This window comes from Alternaria ethzedia (assembly GCF_023757985.1).
Source record: "Alternaria ethzedia strain BMP 0044 chromosome Unknown scaffold_26, whole genome shotgun sequence".
Classification (NCBI taxonomy): domain Eukaryota; kingdom Fungi; phylum Ascomycota; class Dothideomycetes; order Pleosporales; family Pleosporaceae; genus Alternaria; species Alternaria ethzedia.
The window spans coordinates 423214-446640 of record NW_026056219.1 but is presented as its reverse complement, the minus strand read 5'-3'; the positions used below and the strand labels follow the sequence as shown (position 1 = coordinate 446640).

The window sequence follows — 23427 nt, the reverse complement described above, 5'->3', positions numbered from 1 at the left end:
GGAGCCGCCGAAGACCAGCACCGTTTTGGCTAGGCTGCCGCGACTAGCGCCCGCCCTCTGCGCCACAGGAGGTGAGCTTGGCGATGTCGTGGTCTTCTCTGCCTTTCGCGCTCCAGCCTGACAATGCAAAAAGTTGTTTGCAATGAGCTCAATTTCCACATAAGAACGTATAGAGTGCGCCTTTGATTCAGACTGCGGTCTGGCTCTGGCCCGGGCTGCTCACGACAATAGGGCAAGGAAAAGGGTCAATGCCCAAGCGAACCCCTCAAAGCCTGCATACTCACATATTGAAGAAGGGGCTGGAATAGACGCATTATAAGCGACCCCCTCGCTCGCGCAATAGCTTTGCTCTGGGCTTCGCGCTCGAGCCTGAAGTCTTTCCGCGAGGGACTTTGGGTGAGCACATTGGTGGGTTGGTCAGTCGATGACGGTAGTTCGCAATAGCTTTCATTACAAGTTAACCTCATTCTACATTTGCGTAATCTTCACCGTCCTCATAATTCCATTGTGCCCCGCTGCAGTTACATCAGCCGTTCCACTAAATTTATCTTGCTCCCACTCCATGTTCAACTCGAGCGTACTCCCACTCGGACTCGCGTTCCCGCTGGTGACATGGACAGTATGATGTTTTGAATCATGATTACTGAGCTGGATGTCATTCCCGCCTTGCTGGCTTGCTTGTTCCAGGTACCCTGATCGTGACGGGTGCGCCGAGTTCCACCTGCGCGAGTGCTTGCGCGAGGCGCTGTCATGCGTCGAAATTTCACCAAACACTTGGCGGAGCAAGGGGCGGAGAGTCGCGGCGGCGGAGGTCGCAAGGCCAATACCGGTTTCGACGGTAGACCATATCGCGACGTCGGTGGTAGTGTATAGGAAGTCGGGTATATCGTTGAGGCCGTTTATGAATGGGATGCGGACGACTGTTGCGGTGGAGCCACTGGTGTTGAGTTAGCATACGATGCAAGGAAGGCTCTAGAGGCGGAATGAGCTTACATAGCGCAGCAGGCGAGTACAACAACCACCGTCATCTTCTTCCTCTTGTCCATCTGCAAGTTGTGCACGATGAAGATTGGGACAATACTAAATGTCCAGTCCGTGACACAGGACAGTGCAGAGTAGCCGTAGAACGAGTTCACGACGAACCTAGAGGGGATGCAATGTCCTTTGCCGCCGCGGAACTGTTCCCAGAAGAACGAGACAGGCCAGCATTGGAAGGTGAAGACAAAGAAGAAGTACACGCTGTATACTTGGATGGCGATGAGGGCGATCCAAAGAATCATGCGATGGGTTCTGTCCTGGGCAATGCGCAGAAGGAAGATGCCGATGCTCATCTTGAGGAAGATATTCGTAACAACGTATGTGGGCTCGCAAGTCCACCACCACTGGTTCGAGTTGTTAGCCTTAAGTAATATACTGTAGACGTGGTATTACACACCTTCATACCGATGGGATACTTTTCATCCGGGATGAGATATCGTCTCTTCCCGGTCCCATTTTGGACACCTAGCAGCGCGGAGCTACAATAGACCAAGAAGGCTGCCAGGGTAAGAACAGAGAAGTAGTCATCGGCCGCGAAGTTCTTCACGAGAACCAGCTTGCAGTAGCATCGAAGCAGTACTAGCAGGGTGCAAATACAGATGAAGAAGCCCAAGACACCGGTGAACTCTCCGGATCGATCTTCTCGCGGCATTGTTGTCGGTGGGAATGTGGTCTAGAAATCGGTCCAACTCTGAACCCACCACGCGGGGAGACGGCTATGTAAACTATGAACCCTTCGGCGCGTCCTTTGCCATAGGGGTTGACATGACTTGGAGCGAGACCTCGATACGAGCGCCATGCATGCAGGGACAGGAAGTTGGCCTGTGTCGGTGAAGGATTTTCCTTAAGGCGGGCGACACGCGAGAAATCCATGGATGATCCACGATCCGTCTCCACAGCGGCTGGACCCTGACTCGGATAACGCAGGTTTGACGTGATGCTACTCGATCGCTTGGTAATCGCGAAGCTCGGTGAAAACCCACGGAAGGCTGGAAACTGGGTCAATTTCCGGGAGGGTGGTTCCAAGTGTTCTTGGTCGGTTCCATGTGGCTGATCTAGATCTGCGCGGCCTCACCAGGAACTGCCGCTTGAGCCGCATCTGTTGAGAACTCCAACACCGAGCATCTCGAATGTATCGCAACGTCTCGTTGACACTTTGATGTACTCGCGAGTGTGCGACACGACTTCCTGATGTTAGAGGTAGTCGCAAATATGTGCGAACAAGGATGGTACTCTCGATGACACTTGCAGCTTATTCCCGAAGTCCGCTGTCTGTAATGCACGCCGCTTCAACGCTACCGCTGTTATTCCAAGCGTGTCTTATGTCCCTGGTGGTTAATCCTTGGGAAGTGATGCCCAACGCCGGGCTTCGAAGCAGAGGATGGAGGTATGCAAGGGATTCATGTTCGCGGGCTTTGCGATTATGGAATGGGTGGTCGTGAGCTGCGGGTGGCTGCGCAACGCGAGACGCCGGGAGCACATCAATGAAGCCGTGTCGCATAATTTGATTCGCGCGGTGGGTGGAAGGTCGCGGAAGAGGTAGTCGACGCCGCAGAGTGACAGCGGGCAGATGGTGGTTAATCGGGAACGGGGGTTACGCGATCCGGACGATGTTCGCCGGGTTGGGCAGGCCTGTTCGGGTAAGGCTGGATCTAGCTAGCGGCCGCTTTGACGCGTCCAACAGGAACCCCCGCGCCATGGGCGTAACCTTGACTTCACGACCTCATACTTGAGAGACGTTTTCTCAAGGCCGCCCACAAACATCACGATGACATAATACATGCGATATCCTGCAGTACCCGGACGCCGCTGCCTACGTCAGCGAACGAGTCAGCGTGCGATGCCATACTGTGGGATCGCTGCAGCCTGGCACTGCCAACATGCACTGCCACGTTCTGGACATGTAATAGTGACTAGCAACTGCTGCATCGATGGCGAATAGCTGAAACCTGGCTAACAGAACGGTCGTTGGGCTTCTTATGGACCCCGCGGAATGATGCCCTACCAGTCGCGGCCTCAATTGTGTTGCCTCTTCCACTTGTCATATTACTGATCTTCGCTGACCCAGGCGCGCTGCATGTTGATGGCAAACGACAGGCGCTCAAACGCGACGTTTCGCACCGTGGTCTGGGGTGAAACGCGGACGAATGCATTCCAGAGCCAGATGCGGTAGGCTGTCATTCGAGCAGCGCTGCGCCACTGGCGGTAGCTATGCGCACTCTTTTTCGGACGTAGGGCTTACACACTGTAAGCTCTAGGCAGTCTTTACTTAGACAAGCCGTGGAAACTTCGCCTGGTGCAGATGTTCGTTCGTAACCCATCAACGCATTCTTCGCATTTCTAAAACTTGCAACAACTGTAGGCTTATTGCGTGTATTCTACATCTGTACGATAGAACACCAAACAGGCGTGCCGCCTACGTTGGTATAGAAAGCTGAACTTCAGAGGATACCAAGGCAACGTAGCCTCGTGCGTTCCCCTACATTTGACTCAGGACAAAACCAACAAGACTACGGCATGTCTCTGCAGTCTCACGAAACGAAGGACTTGCTGGACATTGTCGACAACCTCCGGTCCCACGGCATCAATCGATACATGAACCTCCCCGAAATCATCGTATGCGGCGAGCAGTCTTCCGGCAAGAGCTCCGTGCTTGACGCGGTATCCGGCGTCAAGTTCCCCAGCAAAGACAACCTATGCACCAGGTTCGCGACCGAGCTGATCCTTCGACGAGGCCCAGAAGCACCAATCAAGATTAGCATCGTACCCAGTTCGCGGGAGCAGGATCGTTCAGACAGCGACCTAGAGAAGCTGCGCAATTTCCACTACTCTCGCTCGTTAGAGGGCTTTGATCTAGGGCCAGTGATCGAAGAAGCCAAAGATGCGATGGGCATCGGAGAGGGCAGCAGCAAGGCTTTCAGCTCCGACATCCTTCGCCTGGAGTTATCGGGACCTGAACAGCCGCATCTTACCCTGGTCGATCTGCCTGGCTTGTTCCAGGCGGGCAGTCGAACCCAGTCAGACGCCGATGTAGAGACGGTCCGGTCGCTCGTGCTCTCGTACATGAAGAACCCGCGTAGCATCATACTCGCTGTCGTTTCCGCGAAGAACGACTTCAATCTTCAATCGATCACAAAGGACGTGCTTGACATTGATCCTCGGGGGAAGCGTACTCTTGGACTGATCACGAAACCGGACACATTGGATGAAGGGTCGGATAGCGAGCGGTCTTACTTCGAGCTGGCGCAAAACAGAGACGTTAGGTTTCGCCTGGGGTGGCATGTGCTTCGCAACCGAGACTGTACATCCAAGGACTCGACTACCGAAGAGCGCGACCGAGTTGAAAAGCTTTTCTTCGAGACTGGCATTTGGAGATCGCTTCCATCTGGACTAGCCGGCGTCCACACTCTCAAGCTGAGACTAAGCAAGATCCTCGAGGACCGCATCGTCGCGCAGCTTCCTGAAGTCCTTACACAGATCAAAGACGGTATTGAAGAGTTGAAGATCCTAGAAGAAAGACTCGGAGCTCTTCAGAACGTGCGGAACTTGTCGCTACTCCCTGAAGGTAGGAGAAGCTTGATGCCAGCTCATGCGCCGAAAGAGAAATAGCACTAACACTCCTCAGACACTACCGATAGCCTTCTACAAATCGGTAAAGATCTAGAACGCGAGGATCACGAGTCCGAGCAAGGCACTGAATCTTGCCACCGAACCTCTATGCTCTCGAGCATCTCAGAACCCGCAGAAGCGCCTACGCAGGGCGAGAGCGTTGCCCCTTGGTATGCGTCGTATTCGAAGGATAAATATTTCCCGATCGACACTACGAGCGACCCTTCTCAATGGAAATTCACTGGTCCGGTGTATGTGCCGAAGAAGAAAGGTAAGGCGACGAGAGGGCCTTTGTACGTGTAATAGCGATAATCGCACGTTAAGTAAGCTGCGGTGGTAACAAAGGGTTCACAGTGTGTGGGAGGTAGGGAAGTCTTTTGTTGCTGGACGTGGTTGCAATTTGTCTTGCGCTCCACGAAGGACAGTTCGAGGTAGAAGTATACATTACCTCGAGTTCAGCGGAGTTATCAACGATTGATGGCATGTATGAGCCACATCCGCTATCGACTCTTCGTGCCTAAATGAGTGAATTGACGTTCATGTACATATAATGCCTCATTCCAGCACCCAACACTACTGATACCCCTCCGTCCTCGCAGCATGACTAGGTTTCGTCCCCAACGCCATAACCGGACTATTAACAAACTCCTCCAACCCATCATGCGTGAAGAACGTCTGCGCCTTGCTAATCTGCACCTCATTCGCGCCTCTCTTCCAAATACTCTCATCATACGCCGTGACCGCATCTTTGAGTGTTGCGCTCCCGCTCTGCACGCTCTTCAACGCTTCAACAAGACAATGCGCAGAGTAAAAAGCATTATTAGCGCCCTGCCCACGGTGAAACGTCATAGCATGCGCCGCATCACCGCACAGCGTAACCCTCCCGTCTTGGTTATCCCACGGAACGGTTTTCCATATCTTGAGCTGATCGCGTAACACCGGGGTATCCTCTGGTATCCACTCAATCGCACTTTTATACGGTTCCGCCCACCCATCGCGCTTCACATGCGCTTTAAGTCTTTCCAACCGGCCGTCTTCGTTATCATGATCTTCAACATACTTCAGCGGCCAGGTCGACAGGATCTGAAACGTCCAGGTACTCGCGTCTTTCTCGTCGGGCATGTCGAGCACGTTGCAGCGGATGTAGTGGCCGGCGGGGTGGATTGCGATGTCGACGAGTGGGTGTAGACGCTCTTTGATGAAGAGGGCTTGGGAGGCGGTGTAGGAAGCGTTGAAGTTCATTAGGGCGAAGGGGAGGGTGTCCATGTTGCCTTCTTTGGGTATGAGACAGCGGCGGACTTTTGACATGGCGCCGTCGAGGCCGATGACGATGGTGCCGGTGTCGGTTGTGCCGTCGGCGAAGTAGACTTTCACTCCGCCACTTTCCATCGTTTCGTAGTGCGAGAAGCTCTTGCTGTATTTAACATCCAACTGTTCTGCTAGCAGCATGCGCAGTCTTCTAATATTAATCTCACGCGCCTTTGGTATCGGGAACGCAAACGCCTCCTCTCGCGTCTGACCGTTGTAGATGACGATTCGATCTTCACCCAGCGCGGCGCAATCGACGTACGGGTCGACTTGACATGAGTTGATCTGCGCGCTGAGCTCTTCTGAGATGAGGTCGAAGAGGTATGGTCGCGCCCAGCCTAATGTGAAGGCCCAGTGACGGTGACGGTAGACGTCGGCGCCTTTGTCGTAGATGTTGAAGGAGATGCCGGCTTTCTTGAGGCCGTGAGCGAGGGCGCAACCGGCGGGGCCTTGGTGTGTTAGTAGGGGTCTCTTGTGCTGAAGGTTTGGTTACACACCGGCACCGATGACGATGACTTTCAGGCTGGTGTCGATGCTACCCATGTTGGTTGGATGCGGTGTGGGGTATGAGAAGTGTGAGGGACGGTGCAGGCAAGATACAATGTCAGATTCGAGAGATACTTGGTCGCGGCATCAGCGGTCTTAACATAGCATGCCGGATCGAGGCCATGCTGCAGGGTCGTTCAAGCCAGGCGACATGTGTAAGCTAGCGTAAGAGAGTGGGGGATGCGATGCAGATGCGGCGGATGCGGCGGGCGCCGTTGTTACTGGCGTCCGGCGTCGGTTCTCCTCCCCAGTGCCGTGCCCAGACATCGAACGCAACACAGTTTACGCATGGGTGTGAACGTCTCCGAGAAGTATAGTCATGAAATGGGTTGGAAAATTGCGCTCGGCTATATCGACCATGTGTAGGACCTCCGCGTGTCGCGCCTCCGCTCGGTCAAACTCTAGCATCGACATTCATCCCGACAGCATGGCAAACTGCAGTCCTGACGATCTCCCTCACAGTCTCCACTTCCTCTTCGTTCCTCGGCGCATATACCATGATCCAGCTCGGCGGTGCCAACCAGGTCACTGGAAAGCGCTGTCCCCAGCCCCTCTTCATCACCAGCCTCGCGTCTTGCGGGCTCACGTATACGTGGAGTGAGTTCTCGGCTGGGTGCACGTGCGCGACCTCGTAGAAGATCTTGTGCGCGACAGGGTTGATGGTCTTGACGTCTGGTTTGACGTAGATGGCAGGTCCAGTGCCGCCTTCGGTCTTGCTCGGTCGCGTCTCAATGTACTCCGAGTACGCCTTTGTATCCGCAAACTCGCGCATGAGATCGTGAAGAGTGGTGGAAGCGCCAGGTGTGATCTTCTCTGGGAACTGGCGTTGTGGTAGCGTCCAGCGTGTAAGTCCTGGTCTACTGCCAACGCGGTCCGGCACCTTCTGGGGATTGATGTAAGACGCGCCCGTATTAGGAATTGGAGATGCATCGAGCAGGTTCTGGCGCGTGTAGAGCAGATAGAGTCCCCATCGACGGATCTTGATGTAGCCTTGTAGTGTTGGAGGCGTGCCACCAGTTCCTGCGGCGACTCAGCAATCGCATTTACACAGGCTGGGAGGGTCGCGAACCAAAGCTTTGCCAGCTCTTGAAGTCATACCAGAAAGCCAGTCCCGCAGCTGCTAGGCCAGCCAGCACGTATTGGGCGGCCATCTTGAACGAGGCTACGTGGCGATCAAGAGAAGGCTTCGAACAGAAGGTCTGGTGAGACAGGGTCGACGTCGCGAGTCTGATAGTTTGCGGTGTTCCGTTTCAAGATGCGGACTTGAAGGTTAATGGGGGCCGCGCGATGTGGGGCGAGTGAGGGATAGGGCTGTCGCGGGCGGGAAGGCTAACGGCGCTAGAAGATCGGATCCCCTCACTCTCGCCCAATGACCCGGCTGCATCCCCGCAACACCTCCGCGACCCATCCAACACCATGTCACGATGCACCAGCAACATCGCGCACGACAGGCGCAAAGCGTCGTCCGCCTTTCGCATCGTCTCACATCGCACTCAGGCGATACCACTAAGTTCGCGACGCAGGTGAAGATCTAGAGAGTGTGCTAGGAACTCCAAGGCATCCGCGGTTTCAAACGCTACTATTTCCATCGCCACCTTGAAACATCGCTCGCGGACTCCATAAGACGAGGCAAGCGGCCTCTATACCCAGCAGAATGCACTCCCCCAAGTGCTGAACACACAAATGGTACTCTGCAACTACTGCGCCGCTCAACAAACCCAAAGGGACGCCGCCGAAGCAACGCATCCACGCGCCTTAGCATCGCATCCCCTCCACGCAGCCCAACCCGAAGAATATCTCCGACCCTCCAAACAGCGCGAACTATCCATCATCGAAGAAGCGCGCACCGAATCGCTAAAAGCCGAGTCCCTCAACGCAGAGTCGCTCAAAACAGGGCCGCCCACGCCAACGCAGCCGCAGCCCAAAGAGCGCAAGTCGCGAGCACACAAGATGTCCATCCCACCGCAGCTCCAGCAGCAACTGCGCCTGCTCATCCGCGCAAACCACATCCTGCACCACCACGGCCTCGTCGACGCTTTCGGCCATATCTCCGTAAGACACCCGCTCAACAAGGAACAATACATCATCGCAGCCTACGACCCCGGCGCCCCAGCCCTCGTCAAGAACATGAGCGACTTTATATCGTACTGGGTGAAGGACTCCTCGCCCGTCGACGCCGACGCGCCGCAGGGATACAGCGAGCGGTATATCCACGGGGAGATACTAAGGAAGTTTCCCAAGGTGAATTGCGTTGTGCACTCGCATTCCGAGGACGTTATCCCTTTTACTGTAGGACACGGCACGATGGAACCGCATCCCGTACGACCGGTGTTCCACATGGCTGGTTTCATGGGCCTGGGCGGCGCCAAGGTATTCACAATGGACAGTCTCCGTGGAACGTCAGCGCCCTCTGAACACGACCTCCTTATCAAAAACGCAGCCCTCGGCGCAGCCTTAGCCTCCCGCTTCTCCCCCGAATGTCCCGTTGTACTACAACACAAGCACGGCTTCACGACCTTCGGCGCTAGCATCGAAGAGGCTGTGTACCGGGCGATATATACGCAGAAAAACTGTATATTGCTACAAAGGGCGATTGCGATTGCGGGGGGCGATGCAGAGGGGGTTTCATATTTGAGTGCGCAGGAGATCAAGGATTGTGCGGTTATGAATGCGAAGACGTTGGATAAGTCGTTTAGGCTGTGGTTGAGGGAGGTGCAGGTTAATCCGCTGTATGAGAATGAGGAGGGGGAGCCGGAGAAGGGGAGGGTTGGGGGGATGAAGATGTAAGAAGCTACACAGAACCCCGGCCGTAGCCGATGCACTTCCTGTACCAATCTGGCGTTAAATACAGCTCCACCTGATTAGGTTGCACGTTGCCAGATACTCGACTGACGTCACTAGCAAGCAAGATCCTGATGGTGATGTGAAAATATAATACATCTGACCGATCGTCCAATTGATTCTCAGACCCCGATCATGAAAGAAATCGGACCACATGTGTAACGCAACGTACACCTTATTCGCTTCGGCAACTATATAATCCCATATTCTTGGATCTGGGTTTGGAAAGCTTTGTACGCGACAGGGAAGAGAGTCCCCATTCCCACGCGTCTGTATTCACTGTCGCTGACATGCTCAAGAAGTAGCACCCAGTACACGAAGTCGACGTTCTGTTCAAGATTGTAGACTATATCTCCCTAGCAAATGTTAATGTCAGCGGTCAAAGTGGCAATTCGGTGGCTGCTCACAATGGGTTGCTTTTTTACGAACGGTCGAGTTTCGAGGGAGTTGGTATGCATCTGGTGATGTCGCCAGTCGTCTTCTTGGTTCATCCGCTGTGCCTTTGCAAGGAAACAAACATGTGTGTATGATGTTGCCATTGGGTTGTCGAATCGTGCTATCCCCAACACTGCTTGGTGGTAAGCATCGTGCATCTCTTGCGTGAGAACACAAAGGCCTTGGTGTATCGAACTTTGAACTTTGCTGTATTCATCGTAGAGCTCTGAGAGCTCACGTAGCTCAAGATGGCGTGCAAGTGATTCGCCTCGCACATAAACTGGGGCTGACTGGATAGTACCTAAGGGTCCGCGTGCCTGGAGGAGCCCTTTGGGTGTGACCGCTACTCGTTCGGGCATTTCCTCTGCCCGTTCAACGTCTTCAAAAACTCCGTATACGTTTCCGTCCGGCCATTGTTTAGTACCATTGGTGGCAGCCCAGCTCCAAGAAGGTATTTTAAGCAATTCGTCGTCGTCGAAGCATGTGATGTCACGCAACCAGAGCAGTTGAGGTACAAGTTGCTCTTTCCAAACACCAAATTCTGCAATGTACTGATCCTTACTTGAGAATTGAAGTTCTTCAGCAATTCCTCTGATAGCCTCAGTACGGTCCGAGGGAACTGTCAAGGATCTTCTTGTATACTCATGCAGTAGCCTGAGCCACTTTGTTTCGTGGCCAACACTAGTGAAGCAACGTCCTGCCCCGCCTATTGATTGTGATCGACAGAACCACCTGATACCACCGGGCATGAATGAGATGAAACGCCGCGCCAAATACCGCTCTTGGTACGTCCACGCGCGTCTTTCAAGAGGTCCATTGGCTGGGTTCGACCCAAATTCGTCGGGTGACTCGATCATGTTGAATGTGCCTTGTATTTCGCCAGCTGTGCGGTAAGGTATCTTGTAGACGGTCATCGCTGGACGAGGCGAGATAAAAAGACCGAATCTAGAGTCCCTCGCGCCCGAAGCAGCCACAACTAAAGTTGCGTTACGGTAGACGTCCCCCATCATCTTTGCCTCAGAGTGCCAGTCTCGACTGTTGTCTTGGATAATGCAAAGGGAGTCAATCCAGATGTATTTAATGCCTATAGACTGTGCGAGCTGTACAGCATCTTGGAATGTTGTCGGGAGATCTTCGAACGCGATGCAGTTTTGACGCGCCGCGAAGTTCGCGGATGTCGTCCGGGGTGGTTGATTCTCAATCGAGCCCCAACAATGACTCAAGGCTATATATTGTCCTTTTTGGCCTCTAGCTTCGACGAGCTGAATCGAGGGGCGGGCAAGGCTTCCACTGAGAGCTAGGATACGAGTAGGCATAGGCATGTCGCCTTCGTGTTGGCATTTCCTGTGAGTTCTGCAGACATTCCGCCAGTGTTGGATCATATCGCAGATGTGTTTCATATCTCGATTAAGCATCGGCGGGCGGTCTACCAGAGTGGCACACGCAGCACTTCCTGGATCATATTGTTAGTACCACACACCATGCAGTACAAGATTGAAGGATGCATACCTTCGTCCGCCCACATTCCAAACCTATCGCCTAAGATATCCATTCCGCACACGCGCTTATGACCTCTTTCTTCTGAGCTTTCCACCGGATGGATATAGTCGGCTCCCGCCAACGTCGCCTGTAGCTCATATGGGGTAAACCTGTCCAAACGACTGAATAAGAGCTCGCAGAGCTGGCAAGATCCTGATTCAGAACCTCGTTTGGGGAATTTGATCTGGGGAATACCACGGGATCTAGGCGCAGGGAAATCGACGATCTTTTGAGTGAACTCAACGCAGAAGTCGCACAGCTCTGTAATATCCTTGATGATCGGTTCCTGTGTATTCGCCGCTCCTTCCTCATCTGAAGAAGACGAGGCCGACATCAGGACAGCCGGTGATAGGAATATCCAGAAAGCGGGATCTAAGCCGATGAAGGATGTATAGAGTCGCTATTGTCCTCTTACATCTGACGGACAGCTTAGAGCAAGGGGTAGATTGGGGAGAGCGAACGGTGGTTCGGAGCCGGCAGCAGTTGTCAGGCTGAAAGCTGCACTTGTCTTTAGGTTAGGCTGTGTCTGCGTTTTAGCGAAGAGCCATCCATGCTCGCGAAAGGCTGAGCCGATGCCAATATTACGAAGCCTGCAGGCCAAATCAGCAATACCGATAACTGTTGTGTACAATGAGGCTGTGTGACTGCATAGACGCGAAATGCGCGCTTATGGCCAAATGTCGATGAGGTGGTGGCGTAGCTCTTGCGATGCGACATGTTTGCGCGGGGTGAAAGTTCCGCGGGGTGCCTGCCCAGGAAAGCGCGAAATAGGCTGTGAACGTGCCAAGACAATCAAGGACGCTGTTCGGTGCGGATAAACACATCGCCTACATGCAAACGCACAACGACATAGCACAGCCCATTCCATCAATACACTCGATTCTTAGTCTACTCACCACAGCCCATCCCTCCTCAACAAAATCTCCCCACCCGTAACCCCACTCTGCCCGACCATACTCTCCTTCAAGATACCCGCGTCGTACAACTCATTAATAAGCGAGAACAACATGCCATCGCACCCCTTCGCCGCCATCAAATTCGCCGTAACAGGCAGATACTCCACATGCCCCGTAATCGTCGAGTTATACGGTGCCTCACCCAACGGGACAACATAATCCGGCACCTCGGCCATGACCGAGATGCGGCTGTTGCCAAAGCCAAAAGGCACGCCGGGCTCGTCCCAGTAGGTGTTGCGGTATGTGGTACCGCCGGTGGAGCCGACGTACATGACTAGGGATTCAGAGCAGGTCTCGGGAGAGGGAGCGAGGAAGGTCTCGTTGGCCCAGGTTTGGAAGATGGTCTTGTTATTAACAGCCTCGTCGACGGTGATGGTCTGGTTGTCACCCCAGCCCCAGCGTGCCAGCGGGACGGGGTTGACGAATGGAAGGCGGCCGTCGTGGACTTCGGCGTAGTCGGCGTAGAAGGGTTCGCGGACGAGCTCGATTTGCTGTTTGGTGATCAGGATAGCGTAGGTGAGATTCTGTAAGACTGTAAGAGGTGCGACATCCGGGTTTGCAGCGTCGAATGAGGCTGTGACGTTGAACGGAGTGGCGTTGGCACTGAGGAAGTCGGTTACGTTTCCGAGGAAGTCGATGAGGAGTTGGTCGGCGACGTCTTCGACTTCGGTGGGCCAGCCGAGGGTTTGGATGCTAGTTGGGTAGCTGCTTGTGATGGTGATGTTGGGGCCGTACATGGCTTGCGCTGCTTCCATCCAGATTTGTGGGTTGCGCGCCAATAAGCCGGGGGTGTCGAGCACGGGGCTGAGTGGCATGGTGTGATCTAGAGCTACCAGTCCATGAGATGGGCGATTGCCGTAGAGACCTTGGACTTGCGACGGGCCGCGCACGCTGCCGCCGGTGTCGGATCCGAGACTGACATCGAGCCAGGAGTAGGATGCGGTTCCAGCGCCGCCACCAGAGGAACTGGAGGAGGTGTCTTGGTAGCCGTCTCCACGGGGGTTGAATGCCTCGTGGTAGTCGACCCAGTCGGCCGTTGCGGTTTCACCGTTGGCGAATTGCGAGGTGATCATCTTGCCGACGATGATGGCTCCCGCGTCGATCAGGTTCTGAACGGGCGGCGCGGTTGCGTTGGCAGGAGGGTATAGCCAGTACCAAGCTCGGTTTCCGTTGGATGTTCGCAGGCCCTTGATATCTGCGGTTCTTGTCAGTCGATGCTCAAAGACCATAGCCTACGTGGTGGTGGTATGTCGTACCGTAGATGTCTTTGATACCAATTCTTACACCAGCCAAAGGCTTCTCGGCCGTCTTGGTGAAGTACAACCGCGAAGGCACGGCGATGGCATGCTTCTGGCCCACGGTACCCGCGGGCAAAACCGAGTATGAACCGTCGCCGTTGGCAATTGCAGACTCGGTGAAAGCGCCTTGCATATCAGAAAATAGTCTCCATGCCTCGTAGACATGACCAGCTGCGTTGACGAAGTAGGGGCCTGGAGCTAGTTCCTTGGATGCGGTGCCGGATAGTATGGTCAACGAAGAGTTCATTGGCTTGGAGTCGCTTCCTTGGACGTAAATGGCTGGAAGATAGGATCAGCGAGGGTCTCAAGAGCGTGAAGTTGGGTGCATACCGTCCATGAAGCCTTCTTGCCACACATCATCATGCGCATAGCTTGCTGTGAGCGACGCGACATCTACACTACCGTTGTGAGGCTTCACGACTGTGAACGGCACAAACGGAGCATCTTCGAAGGAGGCCTGAATCTCTTCGCAACTCGAGATCTTCGCGACTGGTTTTGGTGGCAGGAAGTAGTCGATGTCGGTCAAGGAAACCGTGAATCCAGTTGAAGAAACAGCAGCCTGCACACCGGCAACGACGAAAGACGCGACGCCGATCGATCGAGAGAAGCGCATCTTGTCCACGAAAAGTCCAAACCGGGGGTCTGGCGAAAGTCCGTGATGAAGCTCTATACGGCTGCAGGCCTGCGAGCTTTATACGTCGGCGCCACTTCCTGCTCTACCGAATCGATTGATCTTCAAGACACCATTTCCATTGGCAAAGAGTCATGATCCCGATCCATTCCCTAACCCATCTTCCCTCCAACGACAAGACAAGTCGGTGTCTGCGATGCTACCAGGATCAAAGCCGCCATCTTCCTGATAAGCACTCGGCCCTTCCACCTGACTGGCCAGCATCATCGGCACGCCTTATGCACACTACACAAATACGTAAAGGGCGTCTTGAGCATCGTAAACAGGAAGGCGGGCGGCGCGCTGATAGCTTTCCGAAGCTATCGCACGCTGGCACTGCCAACGGCTCTTATCGCGAGGTTTGGAGGTGAAGAGTGGAGATGCGGCTTTCCGGGCGGGGCAAACGTGGTTAGCGAACGCGCCGAGGAATGCGCCGATGACGTGGGCCCACTTGGGAGGATAGGCGGTTGCGCGGATTTGTCTGGAGGTACACTCACAACAATGTATTGCAATCCAGGTCTCGCTTCTTGTGTTCGCAGACGAGTGAGGTGCCATCCCGTGAGTGCCTCAGACTCGCGCATGGACCTCGCGCGCACGTGATGTTCACCAGCTGGCAGACGCCACCTGGGCATCGCCCGCGGATGTAGATACCCGGCTGCTTGGCGGCATAACCTCATGACAGAAGATTGGGAAAACCCACGTTGATACAAATACTGTTATAGCTCGACTAACTCAAAGTATGGTCATGATATATCGGTGCCGGATGACAGGCTTCATATCTATTCACAGCCAAGTATAGTGGGGGCTGTAGGCCGTCTTAGTCTTCACATCTGGCTTATGAGAAGGTGAACTTGTCCCCCAGGATAAGGTGAAATCATCCATCATGTGTAGCCCTTGTACAATGCGGCGGTACAGCTAACCAGGATGAATCCCACGTATAGATCAACGCGCCTGTTTACGCTTGAGGGTCCAACGATGTTTCTCAACCGAAAATCCATCTCCTAAAGCATCAACGTTGACCCCAAACAGATGGTGATGGCCTATAGTCTTGAGGTGGACCTCAACGCTAATATGCAACCGGCGTTGTTCGTCGTCATGTACCAAAACATCACCCTTATCATAGACCCGATTCTCGTCATAAGGCGGACCGTCGTCCCTGAGAATATTGTATAGAGCGAGCCTTTCATCGTCTGAAAAGATATCTCCTTCCCTTACTGTACCTCTACCGGTTCGGTTTACAAAGACAGTGAACTTGGGATTTTGACCGCTCGATGATGTTTCGAACCCGAATTCGAACATACTGTTAAACGGGTCATCAAATGTCATGGTAAGAATCTTGGCTTCTGAATTCCAAAGCGGTAGGTAAGCCCGTAGTGATTCTCCTAGCTGATAATGCGTCCATGCAGAAAAGGCCTGGAGTTGATAACCAAGGCTGCGGATGGTCTTGCATTCGTTGACAACAAATTGCTCATCGGTCACATAGTCGTAGTCTCTTCCTGCTTGGAACCCGTTAAAGCCAGCAATTGTCAATGTTTTACTGACCGAACCGAACGCGACTCTTGGACTAACGATAACAGTACTGTAGATGTTCCTTTGGCGAACCACTCTTGCGCTAGAATCATTCTCGTCTCCGTACGGGTAGAGCAGAATGCCTAAAAAGCTTCCGCTTTCCGTTGTCGAGCAACCAAGTAGTCCGATCCATACCCGGCCTAAAGCTCCGACCGTGCGACCGTGAAAATCGGTGCATTCAGAGAACTTCACAAGTGGTAATTGGATCTGCAAGCCCGTGTTGGTCAATGTGAACAGGGTGGATGGTTCCGTAGCGCGAGACAAGTCGGCACAGTCTTTAAAGTCTTCTGGGGAGCGAGCCAAAAAGTCGACCTCTTTAGTTGTATGGTACAGGTCGTCCCTATCAATAAGCTCCAGACCAGAAGGGTCCCTAGCCTCTGGCGATAGAGCCCAGGCAAGAATGGAATCGTCATCAACCTTCCGGATAATCTCCTCCTGGAGACGACGAAATGCCCGGTGACCTTCTCCATACAGAAGCGGCATATTGATGTCGAAGATCCCAAGGAGGCAGTAGGCCATGTCCTCCGGACGTGTCGTCTGCCTCTTCGAAGCCCATGACATCCTCGTCGCGACGCAATAGGAACCGAATTTGTTATCCCTGAACCTTAGCCCCCATCCAGTGCACAAAGCCCCCTCCTCTATTCCTGTGATTTCCGAGATTTGCTCGGCGTGGTCACCCCGACAGCCCAAGTCAACCCACTGTTGATCGTAGAAGATAACCGTTGATGGGGCTAACATCTCCTGGAGTGTCCATCCTCGTGTGAACCATCTACTCTTAGGGAAGTCTTGATCCTTTCTGGGTTTAGATACATCAGAAAGATACGCGTAACAGCGGACTGACTTCTGATACCAGGCGAACATAGAGTTAATTGCCTCGGAAAGCTCCGCGCTAGAGCTTTTGTCGATACAGCAGGTGTCCACCCATGCGTAGCCGATTTTGTCTTTAATCGCCTGCTGGCAAGTGAGGACAATCTTCTGATAACCAGATCCGACAAGAGGCTGACCCGAGGTGAACTGGGCGAACGACACCTCTTTATCGCCCCAGGTATGCGAGAGAATGGCATAGAACGGGATGTTTGTACCGAAGAACTCTTCCAGTTGTAGTGTTGAGCAGTTGATGAGACGCATTTGGACGAGCCTTCTCGTCTTCACTGTCAGGCTGACATAGACGGAATGAAACTGTCACGTCTGCCGACGCTTGTGCAGAGATAATAGTGCCGTTCGCGGGAACGCTCAGTAACAAGGTGTTAAGGAATGATGGGTATATTTTGTCGCTGTGCACATGAAGCTGCGAAAAGGTGCTGCGGGAGGAGTTGAAGTGGATGAGCATCACCCGGGAGCCGTGCTATGCTCCAACGCTCACCGGTAAAAATGGACGCTGAGCTGTGAGGTCATGTGCGACGTTGCTATGCATGCCAGGTGGCGTCTGCACTGCATACAGGAGAATTGGCTGGCTGCGGGTAAAAGGCCAATGGGCAGACATCCTCGCTGTTGCCTGGACAGGTGGGCGTCGCGCGTCCTCCGTTCGGCAGGAGTGTGGGCGAACGGGCAGTGCGCACGGCGAGTGGGTTGGAGTGAAATAAATACCCGGCGTAAGGTTCCTGCGTCGCGCTGAAATCGAAATGCGTATGATCATCGCTGTAGATAACGAGAAGGAAGGTATTTGGAGGTGAGCGGGGCGATTTGGGGTCGCGCGGCTTGGCGGGATGGCTGTCCCGCGACTTCCCAGGCCCGTGGCCCTGGGCGCAGTCGGCTGCTTTTGATAAGCGGAAGTCACCATTTTGCATTCTATCCGACATGGGGTTGCAGTGGCAACATCGTCTTGCTTCTGCATGGATCAACTCTTAGGCACTACGGGGAAATCTATCGTTCCGCTCATGCTGACCCGCGAGCCTTTGTGAGAAGTACGGGCGAAGGCCCCTGTTTATCATAACATTGCATTCGCTATTGTTGCGCTGACAGCACTGATGTCGCAATCAACGCCTTCACAAAAGCTACAGCAGCGCGAATGCCTATACCCGCAATCTTATCCCCATCACCCAGATTTGGGTTGAAAGAGCACATGGTAAACGATACCGGCGTAGCCTTCTTCGGCAACAAACTCATGCACCTGACCAGATCCTCTTCTTGTAGTCCACCCTCACTCTCAAACCCATTGACCATGCCCACACTCTTATCCAGGACGTCCAAGTCGAGATGCACAAGCGACGGCGACATATCCCTCTTGTCAAGTCGCTTCTCCAACTCACCCGGGAAATCCACAGCCTTCGCATCACCCCAAATAACATCCACTCCAGCTTCCGCAACCGTCTTCTTCTGCGTCTCATTCACATCGCGTAGGCCCACGTACAAGAACCTATCCTTGTAGTTCATCGGCGCGTACCCCGGTATCTGCTCCGTATGCCAATGCCAGCTCTTCCCCGCCAACATCGACAAGCCCATGGCATCGAAATACCCATTCTCGTTCGTGGAAGGCGTATCCATATCGTCGTGCGCATCAAAGTAGATGAAGTTGAGGTCCTTGATACCCAATCCGCATGCTGCCCCTACGCTAGCCATGCAGTTGCCAGAGAGTATGAAAGGGAAGGAATTGCCGGTTCGGGCTTTGCTGACTGCTAGGGAGGTGCGGCGGAGGACTTCGAAACTTCGGCCTATCTCGCCTTCGAAGTCGTCGACGGGTGAGATTTCGTCGATACTGACGGCGACGCCTAGGGCTTCAAGTTGGGGAATGAGGCCGAGAGCTCGGATTCGGTTTGGGCCATCGCCGACGCGGTGGTTGCGGAGGCCGACGTGGTAGGGTGAGAAGATGATGGTGATGGATGTAGCGGGCATGTTTGGGAGATGGATTGAACGATTGCCCACGTGATGAGAGATGTGTCGTTGACAACAATGCCAGGGACTCTACTTATGCAACGATTATCTTTGGGTTAGTGACGTCAGTGGGGGAGAAGTAACGCCGACTGATTCTGCTTGCTTAAGAATCTCGCGAGTTGCTGCAGTCTTTCGCTTCTCATGTTGCCGACTTACGATGCGTTATTGTCCCACTCTACGGCTCCCAATGCCTTGGTAATCTCGCAATCCGGTTTCTCAACCATGCCGATGAGATGCCGAGGGCATGCCGATGGGATATTATAGACCTAGGGCTTTTGATAGATGCACTATGTCGGCTATGACCCATTTCCTGGCTGGAGGTAGCCTACTCAGCTCGAAAGCTTAACGATGAAGAACCAGTTCAACAGATAACCGTGATCCTAAGAGGAAAGTTTGGCGAGCAGTCCAGATGTGGGACCATAGGCTGGAAGAAGTCATCGAAACAATTGAACAACATGTCGCATTATAGCTTCAGTATGCTATGGCTCAAGCAAGCTATGCCGGCAGGCAACGTAGCACTCCTCGATAGATCGTATATGGCACCGGTGATGGAAACAACTGTCTGACGTCATGTTCGATATCGCGTCGCGAATCGCGTCCGTCTCATTTCCTCCCTTCTGTGGCATCAAGTTTCAAATGGATTGATGTTCGTAGTCGGGAACGCGTAGATGTCGAATCGCTGAGCGAATGGAAGTTGGTGTGCTTGGAGATGCAGGCATGGGGTAGTGCGCACGACCGCAACGAGGATAGCGCGCCGCCGACCTGACGCGCCAAGGGTCGTCCACAGTTATTCTCAAGCCATCCTCACATACATCGCGCAAACCTCTGCCGCCACGAACACGTCCCAACGCGTCCACGTCATCACACTCGACACCCCGAAACATCGACCGACGTACTATCGTTCACTGCGCCATTGCGACCGTGACGCCGACACAACTACACGCGGCGAACAGCCCAAACAGGCAACATGCCGCGGAAGAGCGCTGCGAAGAAGGAGGAGCCGTCCTCGGATGAGGCGTCGGCGCATTCCGATGTCGAGATGCAGGACCAGCCGGACGACACAATGAACGGCTTCAAAAAGTTTGGCGTAAGCGCAACCCCCGTTTGCGCCTTCCTCGCCGCGACACTCACATGTCAAGCGGGAGGAAGGCGCGACCACGAGAAGACATTGGCTAACATTCCAGACGCAGTACAATGTGGATACCCCAGACTACACAGTACGATGACTCCGACACGGCGCCACTCTCACCCGGCCCAACAACTGACACGCGCACAGGACTCGGATACCAACCCCAACACCACAGCAAACAGCGTCGCAGGTGACGCGCCAGTCGACGGCCGAAGAAAACGCGCCGAAGAGATGAACATGCGGAAAAGCATGTACGGCAAGAAGGCTGAAGGTCTGAGGGCATCCAAGGTACGCGACTTCACTGCGCATTACATCCCGAGACATGACTAACTTGGCTCCTCCCACAGGAAGACGACACCATCCGCCGCTTTCGATACCTCCTCGGTCTGACAGACCTGTTCCGCCACTTCATCGACACGAACCCCAACCCGCGCATCAAGGAGATTCTCGCCGAGATCGACCGCCAGGATGCCGAAGAGACCAAGAAATCAAAGGCCAGCAAGGTGCGGAAAGGAGGCGCCGCTGCGGAGCGTCGGCGGAAGACTGAGCAGGAAGAGGACGCCGAGCTGGTGCGCGAGGAGAAGCATGGCGGACACAACGAAACGGTCTTTAGGGAATCACCGGGCTTCATCAAGGGCGGCACCATGCGCGACTACCAGGTTGCGGGTCTCAACTGGCTCATCTCCCTACACGAGAACGGTATCTCCGGAATCCTCGCCGACGAGATGGGTCTCGGAAAGACGCTGCAGACCATCTCCTTTATCGGCTACCTCCGCTACATTGCCGGCATTCACGGTCCTCACCTGGTCGCAGTGCCCAAGTCGACACTCGACAACTGGAAGCGCGAGTTCGCCAAGTGGTGCCCTGACGTCAACGTCCTGGTCCTCCAGGGTAACAAGGACGACCGCGCCGACCTCATCAAGGAGCGCCTGGTACCCGATGGCTTCGATGTCTGCATCACCTCCTACGAGATGATTCTGCGCGAGAAATCGCACCTGAAGAAGTTCGCATGGGAGTACATCATCATCGACGAAGCCCACCGCATCAAGAACGAGGAATCGTCGCTCGCCCAGATGGTCCGCGTCTTCAACTCTCGAAGCCGCTTGCTAATCACAGGTACCCCTCTTCAAAACAACCTCCACGAGCTCTGGGCCCTGCTCAACTTCCTCCTCCCCGACGTCTTCGGAGACTCCGCCGCTTTCGACGACTGGTTCACCTCCCAGAACGCCGACTCGGACGCCGTCGTCCAACAACTCCACAAGGTCCTCCGGCCCTTCTTGCTCCGACGTGTCAAGGCCGATGTCGAGAAGTCGCTACTGCCCAAGAAGGAGATCAACTTATACGTGGGCATGTCCGACATGCAGGTGCAATGGTACAAGAAGATTCTCGAAAAGGACATCGACGCGGTTAATGGCGGTGCCGGCAACAAGGAGTCTAAGACCCGTCTGCTCAACATCGTCATGCAGCTGCGAAAGTGCTGCAACCACCCATACCTTTTCGAAGGCGCCGAGCCTGGTCCGCCATACACTACCGATGAACATCTCGTCACCAACGCTGCGAAGATGGTCATGCTGGATAAGCTGCTGAAACGTATGAAGGCCCAGGGCAGTCGCGTACTCATCTTCTCGCAGATGAGTCGTGTACTAGACATCATGGAGGACTACTCAGTCATGCGCGATTACAAGTACTGCCGTATCGACGGTTCGACCGCCCACGAGGATCGTATCCAGGCCATCGACGACTACAATAAGGAGGGGTCGGAGAAGTTCCTGTTCCTCCTGACTACCCGTGCTGGTGGATTGGGTATCAACTTGACGTCTGCTGATATCGTCGTCCTCTTCGACAGTGACTGGAACCCGCAGGCCGATCTGCAAGCCATGGACCGTGCCCATCGTATTGGTCAGACCAAACAGGTCTACGTCTTCCGATTCGTCACCGAGATGGCCATTGAGGAGAAGGTGCTTGAACGTGCGGCTCAGAAGCTGCGTCTCGACCAGCTAGTCATTCAGCAAGGCCGCTCGCAACAACCCGTCAAGAACGCTGCATCCAAGGACGAGCTCCTGACCATGATCCAGCACGGCGCCGAGAAGGTGTTTGCAAGCAAAGGCCCCGTCGGTCCAGCAGCCGATGGCGAGCTTGCTGATGACGACTTTGAGGCTGTCATGCGTCGCGGTGAAGAGATGACGGAGAAGCTCAACAAGAGGTACGAGACGCTCGGTCTTGACGATCTCCAGAAGTTCACCTCGGACTCAACCTACGAGTGGAATGGCGAGACCTTCCAACCACGCAAGAAGGAAATTGGCATCTCCTGGATCAACCCCTCGAAGCGTGAGCGCAAGGAACAAAACTACGGCATCGATTCGTACTACCGCAAGACGCTGGTCACTGGTGGACGAACAGAGAACAAGCAACCCAGGATACCCCGCGCGCCAAAGCAGATCACTATCCACGACTACCAGTTCTTCCCCAAGCGACTCTCGGAACTCCAAGACAAGGAGACTGCATGGTACCGCAAGGAGAACAACCTCAAAGCCCCTCTCCCAGAAGGCCCGGATGAGGATCTCGAAGCCCGTGAGGCCGATCAGCAACTTGCGCAGCAGGAGATTGATGATGCGGAGCCACTCACAGAAGAGGAGAAGGCTGAGAAAGAACGCCTGATCGAAGAGGGCTTCCCTGAATGGAACAAGCGTGACTTCCAGCAGTTCCTCAACGGCAGCGCCAAGTACGGTCGCCAAAACTACGATGGCATCTCGGAGGAGGTCGACGGCAAAGATGCCGACGAGATCAAAGCTTACGCCAAGGTCTTCTGGAAGAAGTACAAGTCGCTGGACAATTGGCAAAAGCACCTGGGTGTCATCGAAGAGGGCGAGCTCCGTGTCCGTCAGTCGGAAGAGAAGAAGCGCCTTATCGCCAAGAAGATTGGCATGTACCGCATGCCCCTCCAGCAGATGCAGATCAAGTACACCGTCTCCACCACCAACAAGAAGGTGTACACCGAGGAGGAAGACAAGTTCTTGGTCGTCATGCTGCACAAGCACGGCGTCGAAGGCGAGTACATCTACGAGAAGATCCGCGACGAGATCCGCGAATCGCCCCTCTTCCGCTTCGACTGGTTCTTCCTCTCCCGCACGCCGCAGGAGATTGGCCGCCGTTGCACTACGCTCATCTCGGCTATCGTGCGCGAGCTCGGCGAGGGCGACCTCAAGAACAAGAATGGCAAGCGCGGGTACGAGGAAGAGGAGACGGAGGAGGAGGAAGAGGAGCAGCCGAAGAAGAAGTCTAAGAATGGTGTCAAGGTATGTTGAGTTCGGATCTGGTGATGATGCCGTATACTAATAGAGAGCAGAACAAGCAGCTCGACACCGTCAAGGGCAAGGCCGGATCGGCATCGGCGACACCGTCTCGTGCAAGCAGCGTTGCGACAAATGGCTCGGCGACTAAGGGTTCGGCGACCAAGGGCAAGGGCAAAGGCAAGAAGAAGTAGTGTTTTTGATGCGTCAGTGTAGGAGGGCAGCATGTTGTGGTGTTTTGGCGTTATAAAGACGGGCCAGCGTGTTTTAGCGCACTGTACTCGACGGGGGTATGTTGAGCTTTGATCCGTCCATGACGGTATGGGTG

General features: G+C 54.3%; 9 protein-coding genes across 9 annotated transcripts; 3 read left to right on the top strand and 6 right to left on the bottom strand.

The window, feature by feature from the left end:
• Nucleotides 1-468: 468 nt before the first annotated feature.
• Nucleotides 469-1690, bottom strand: J4E87_008477 (uncharacterized protein; the record flags this gene model as incomplete). The annotated part of the gene is made up of 3 exons (XM_049380066.1): nt 469-937; nt 994-1382; nt 1436-1690. The coding sequence occupies 3 exons, from the start codon at nt 1688-1690 to the stop codon at nt 469-471; spliced, it is 1113 nt and encodes a 370-aa protein (XP_049230335.1).
• A 1865-nt stretch (nt 1691-3555) lies between these two features.
• On the top strand, nt 3556-4950 carry J4E87_008476 (uncharacterized protein; the record flags this gene model as incomplete). Its single annotated transcript, XM_049380065.1, has 2 exons — nt 3556-4603; nt 4664-4950. 2 exons carry the CDS (start codon nt 3556-3558, stop codon nt 4948-4950), a joined length of 1335 nt encoding a protein of 444 aa, XP_049230334.1.
• A 270-nt stretch (nt 4951-5220) lies between these two features.
• Nucleotides 5221-6498, bottom strand: J4E87_008475 (uncharacterized protein; the record flags this gene model as incomplete). The annotated part of the gene is made up of 2 exons (XM_049380064.1): nt 5221-6404; nt 6453-6498. 2 exons carry the CDS (start codon nt 6496-6498, stop codon nt 5221-5223), a joined length of 1230 nt encoding a protein of 409 aa, XP_049230333.1.
• Nucleotides 6499-6895: 397 nt separating this feature from the next.
• J4E87_008474 (uncharacterized protein) lies at nt 6896-7652 on the bottom strand (the record flags this gene model as incomplete). Its single annotated transcript, XM_049380063.1, has 2 exons — nt 6896-7521; nt 7571-7652. The coding sequence occupies 2 exons, from the start codon at nt 7650-7652 to the stop codon at nt 6896-6898; spliced, it is 708 nt and encodes a 235-aa protein (XP_049230332.1).
• Nucleotides 7653-8184: 532 nt separating this feature from the next.
• On the top strand, nt 8185-9288 carry J4E87_008473 (uncharacterized protein; the record flags this gene model as incomplete). The annotated part of the gene is made up of 1 exon (XM_049380062.1): nt 8185-9288. One exon carries the CDS (start codon nt 8185-8187, stop codon nt 9286-9288), a length of 1104 nt encoding a protein of 367 aa, XP_049230331.1.
• Nucleotides 9289-12208: 2920 nt separating this feature from the next.
• J4E87_008472 (uncharacterized protein) lies at nt 12209-14183 on the bottom strand (the record flags this gene model as incomplete). Its single annotated transcript, XM_049380061.1, has 3 exons — nt 12209-13467; nt 13529-13849; nt 13901-14183. 3 exons carry the CDS (start codon nt 14181-14183, stop codon nt 12209-12211), a joined length of 1863 nt encoding a protein of 620 aa, XP_049230330.1.
• A 999-nt stretch (nt 14184-15182) lies between these two features.
• J4E87_008471 (uncharacterized protein) lies at nt 15183-16937 on the bottom strand (the record flags this gene model as incomplete). Its single annotated transcript, XM_049380060.1, has 1 exon — nt 15183-16937. The coding sequence occupies one exon, from the start codon at nt 16935-16937 to the stop codon at nt 15183-15185; it is 1755 nt and encodes a 584-aa protein (XP_049230329.1).
• Nucleotides 16938-17753: 816 nt separating this feature from the next.
• On the bottom strand, nt 17754-18641 carry J4E87_008470 (uncharacterized protein; the record flags this gene model as incomplete). The annotated part of the gene is made up of 1 exon (XM_049380059.1): nt 17754-18641. The coding sequence occupies one exon, from the start codon at nt 18639-18641 to the stop codon at nt 17754-17756; it is 888 nt and encodes a 295-aa protein (XP_049230328.1).
• Nucleotides 18642-19647: 1006 nt separating this feature from the next.
• On the top strand, nt 19648-23293 carry J4E87_008469 (uncharacterized protein; the record flags this gene model as incomplete). Its single annotated transcript, XM_049380058.1, has 5 exons — nt 19648-19767; nt 19865-19897; nt 19957-20097; nt 20157-23105; nt 23156-23293. The coding sequence occupies 5 exons, from the start codon at nt 19648-19650 to the stop codon at nt 23291-23293; spliced, it is 3381 nt and encodes a 1126-aa protein (XP_049230327.1).
• Nucleotides 23294-23427: the final 134 nt, after the last annotated feature.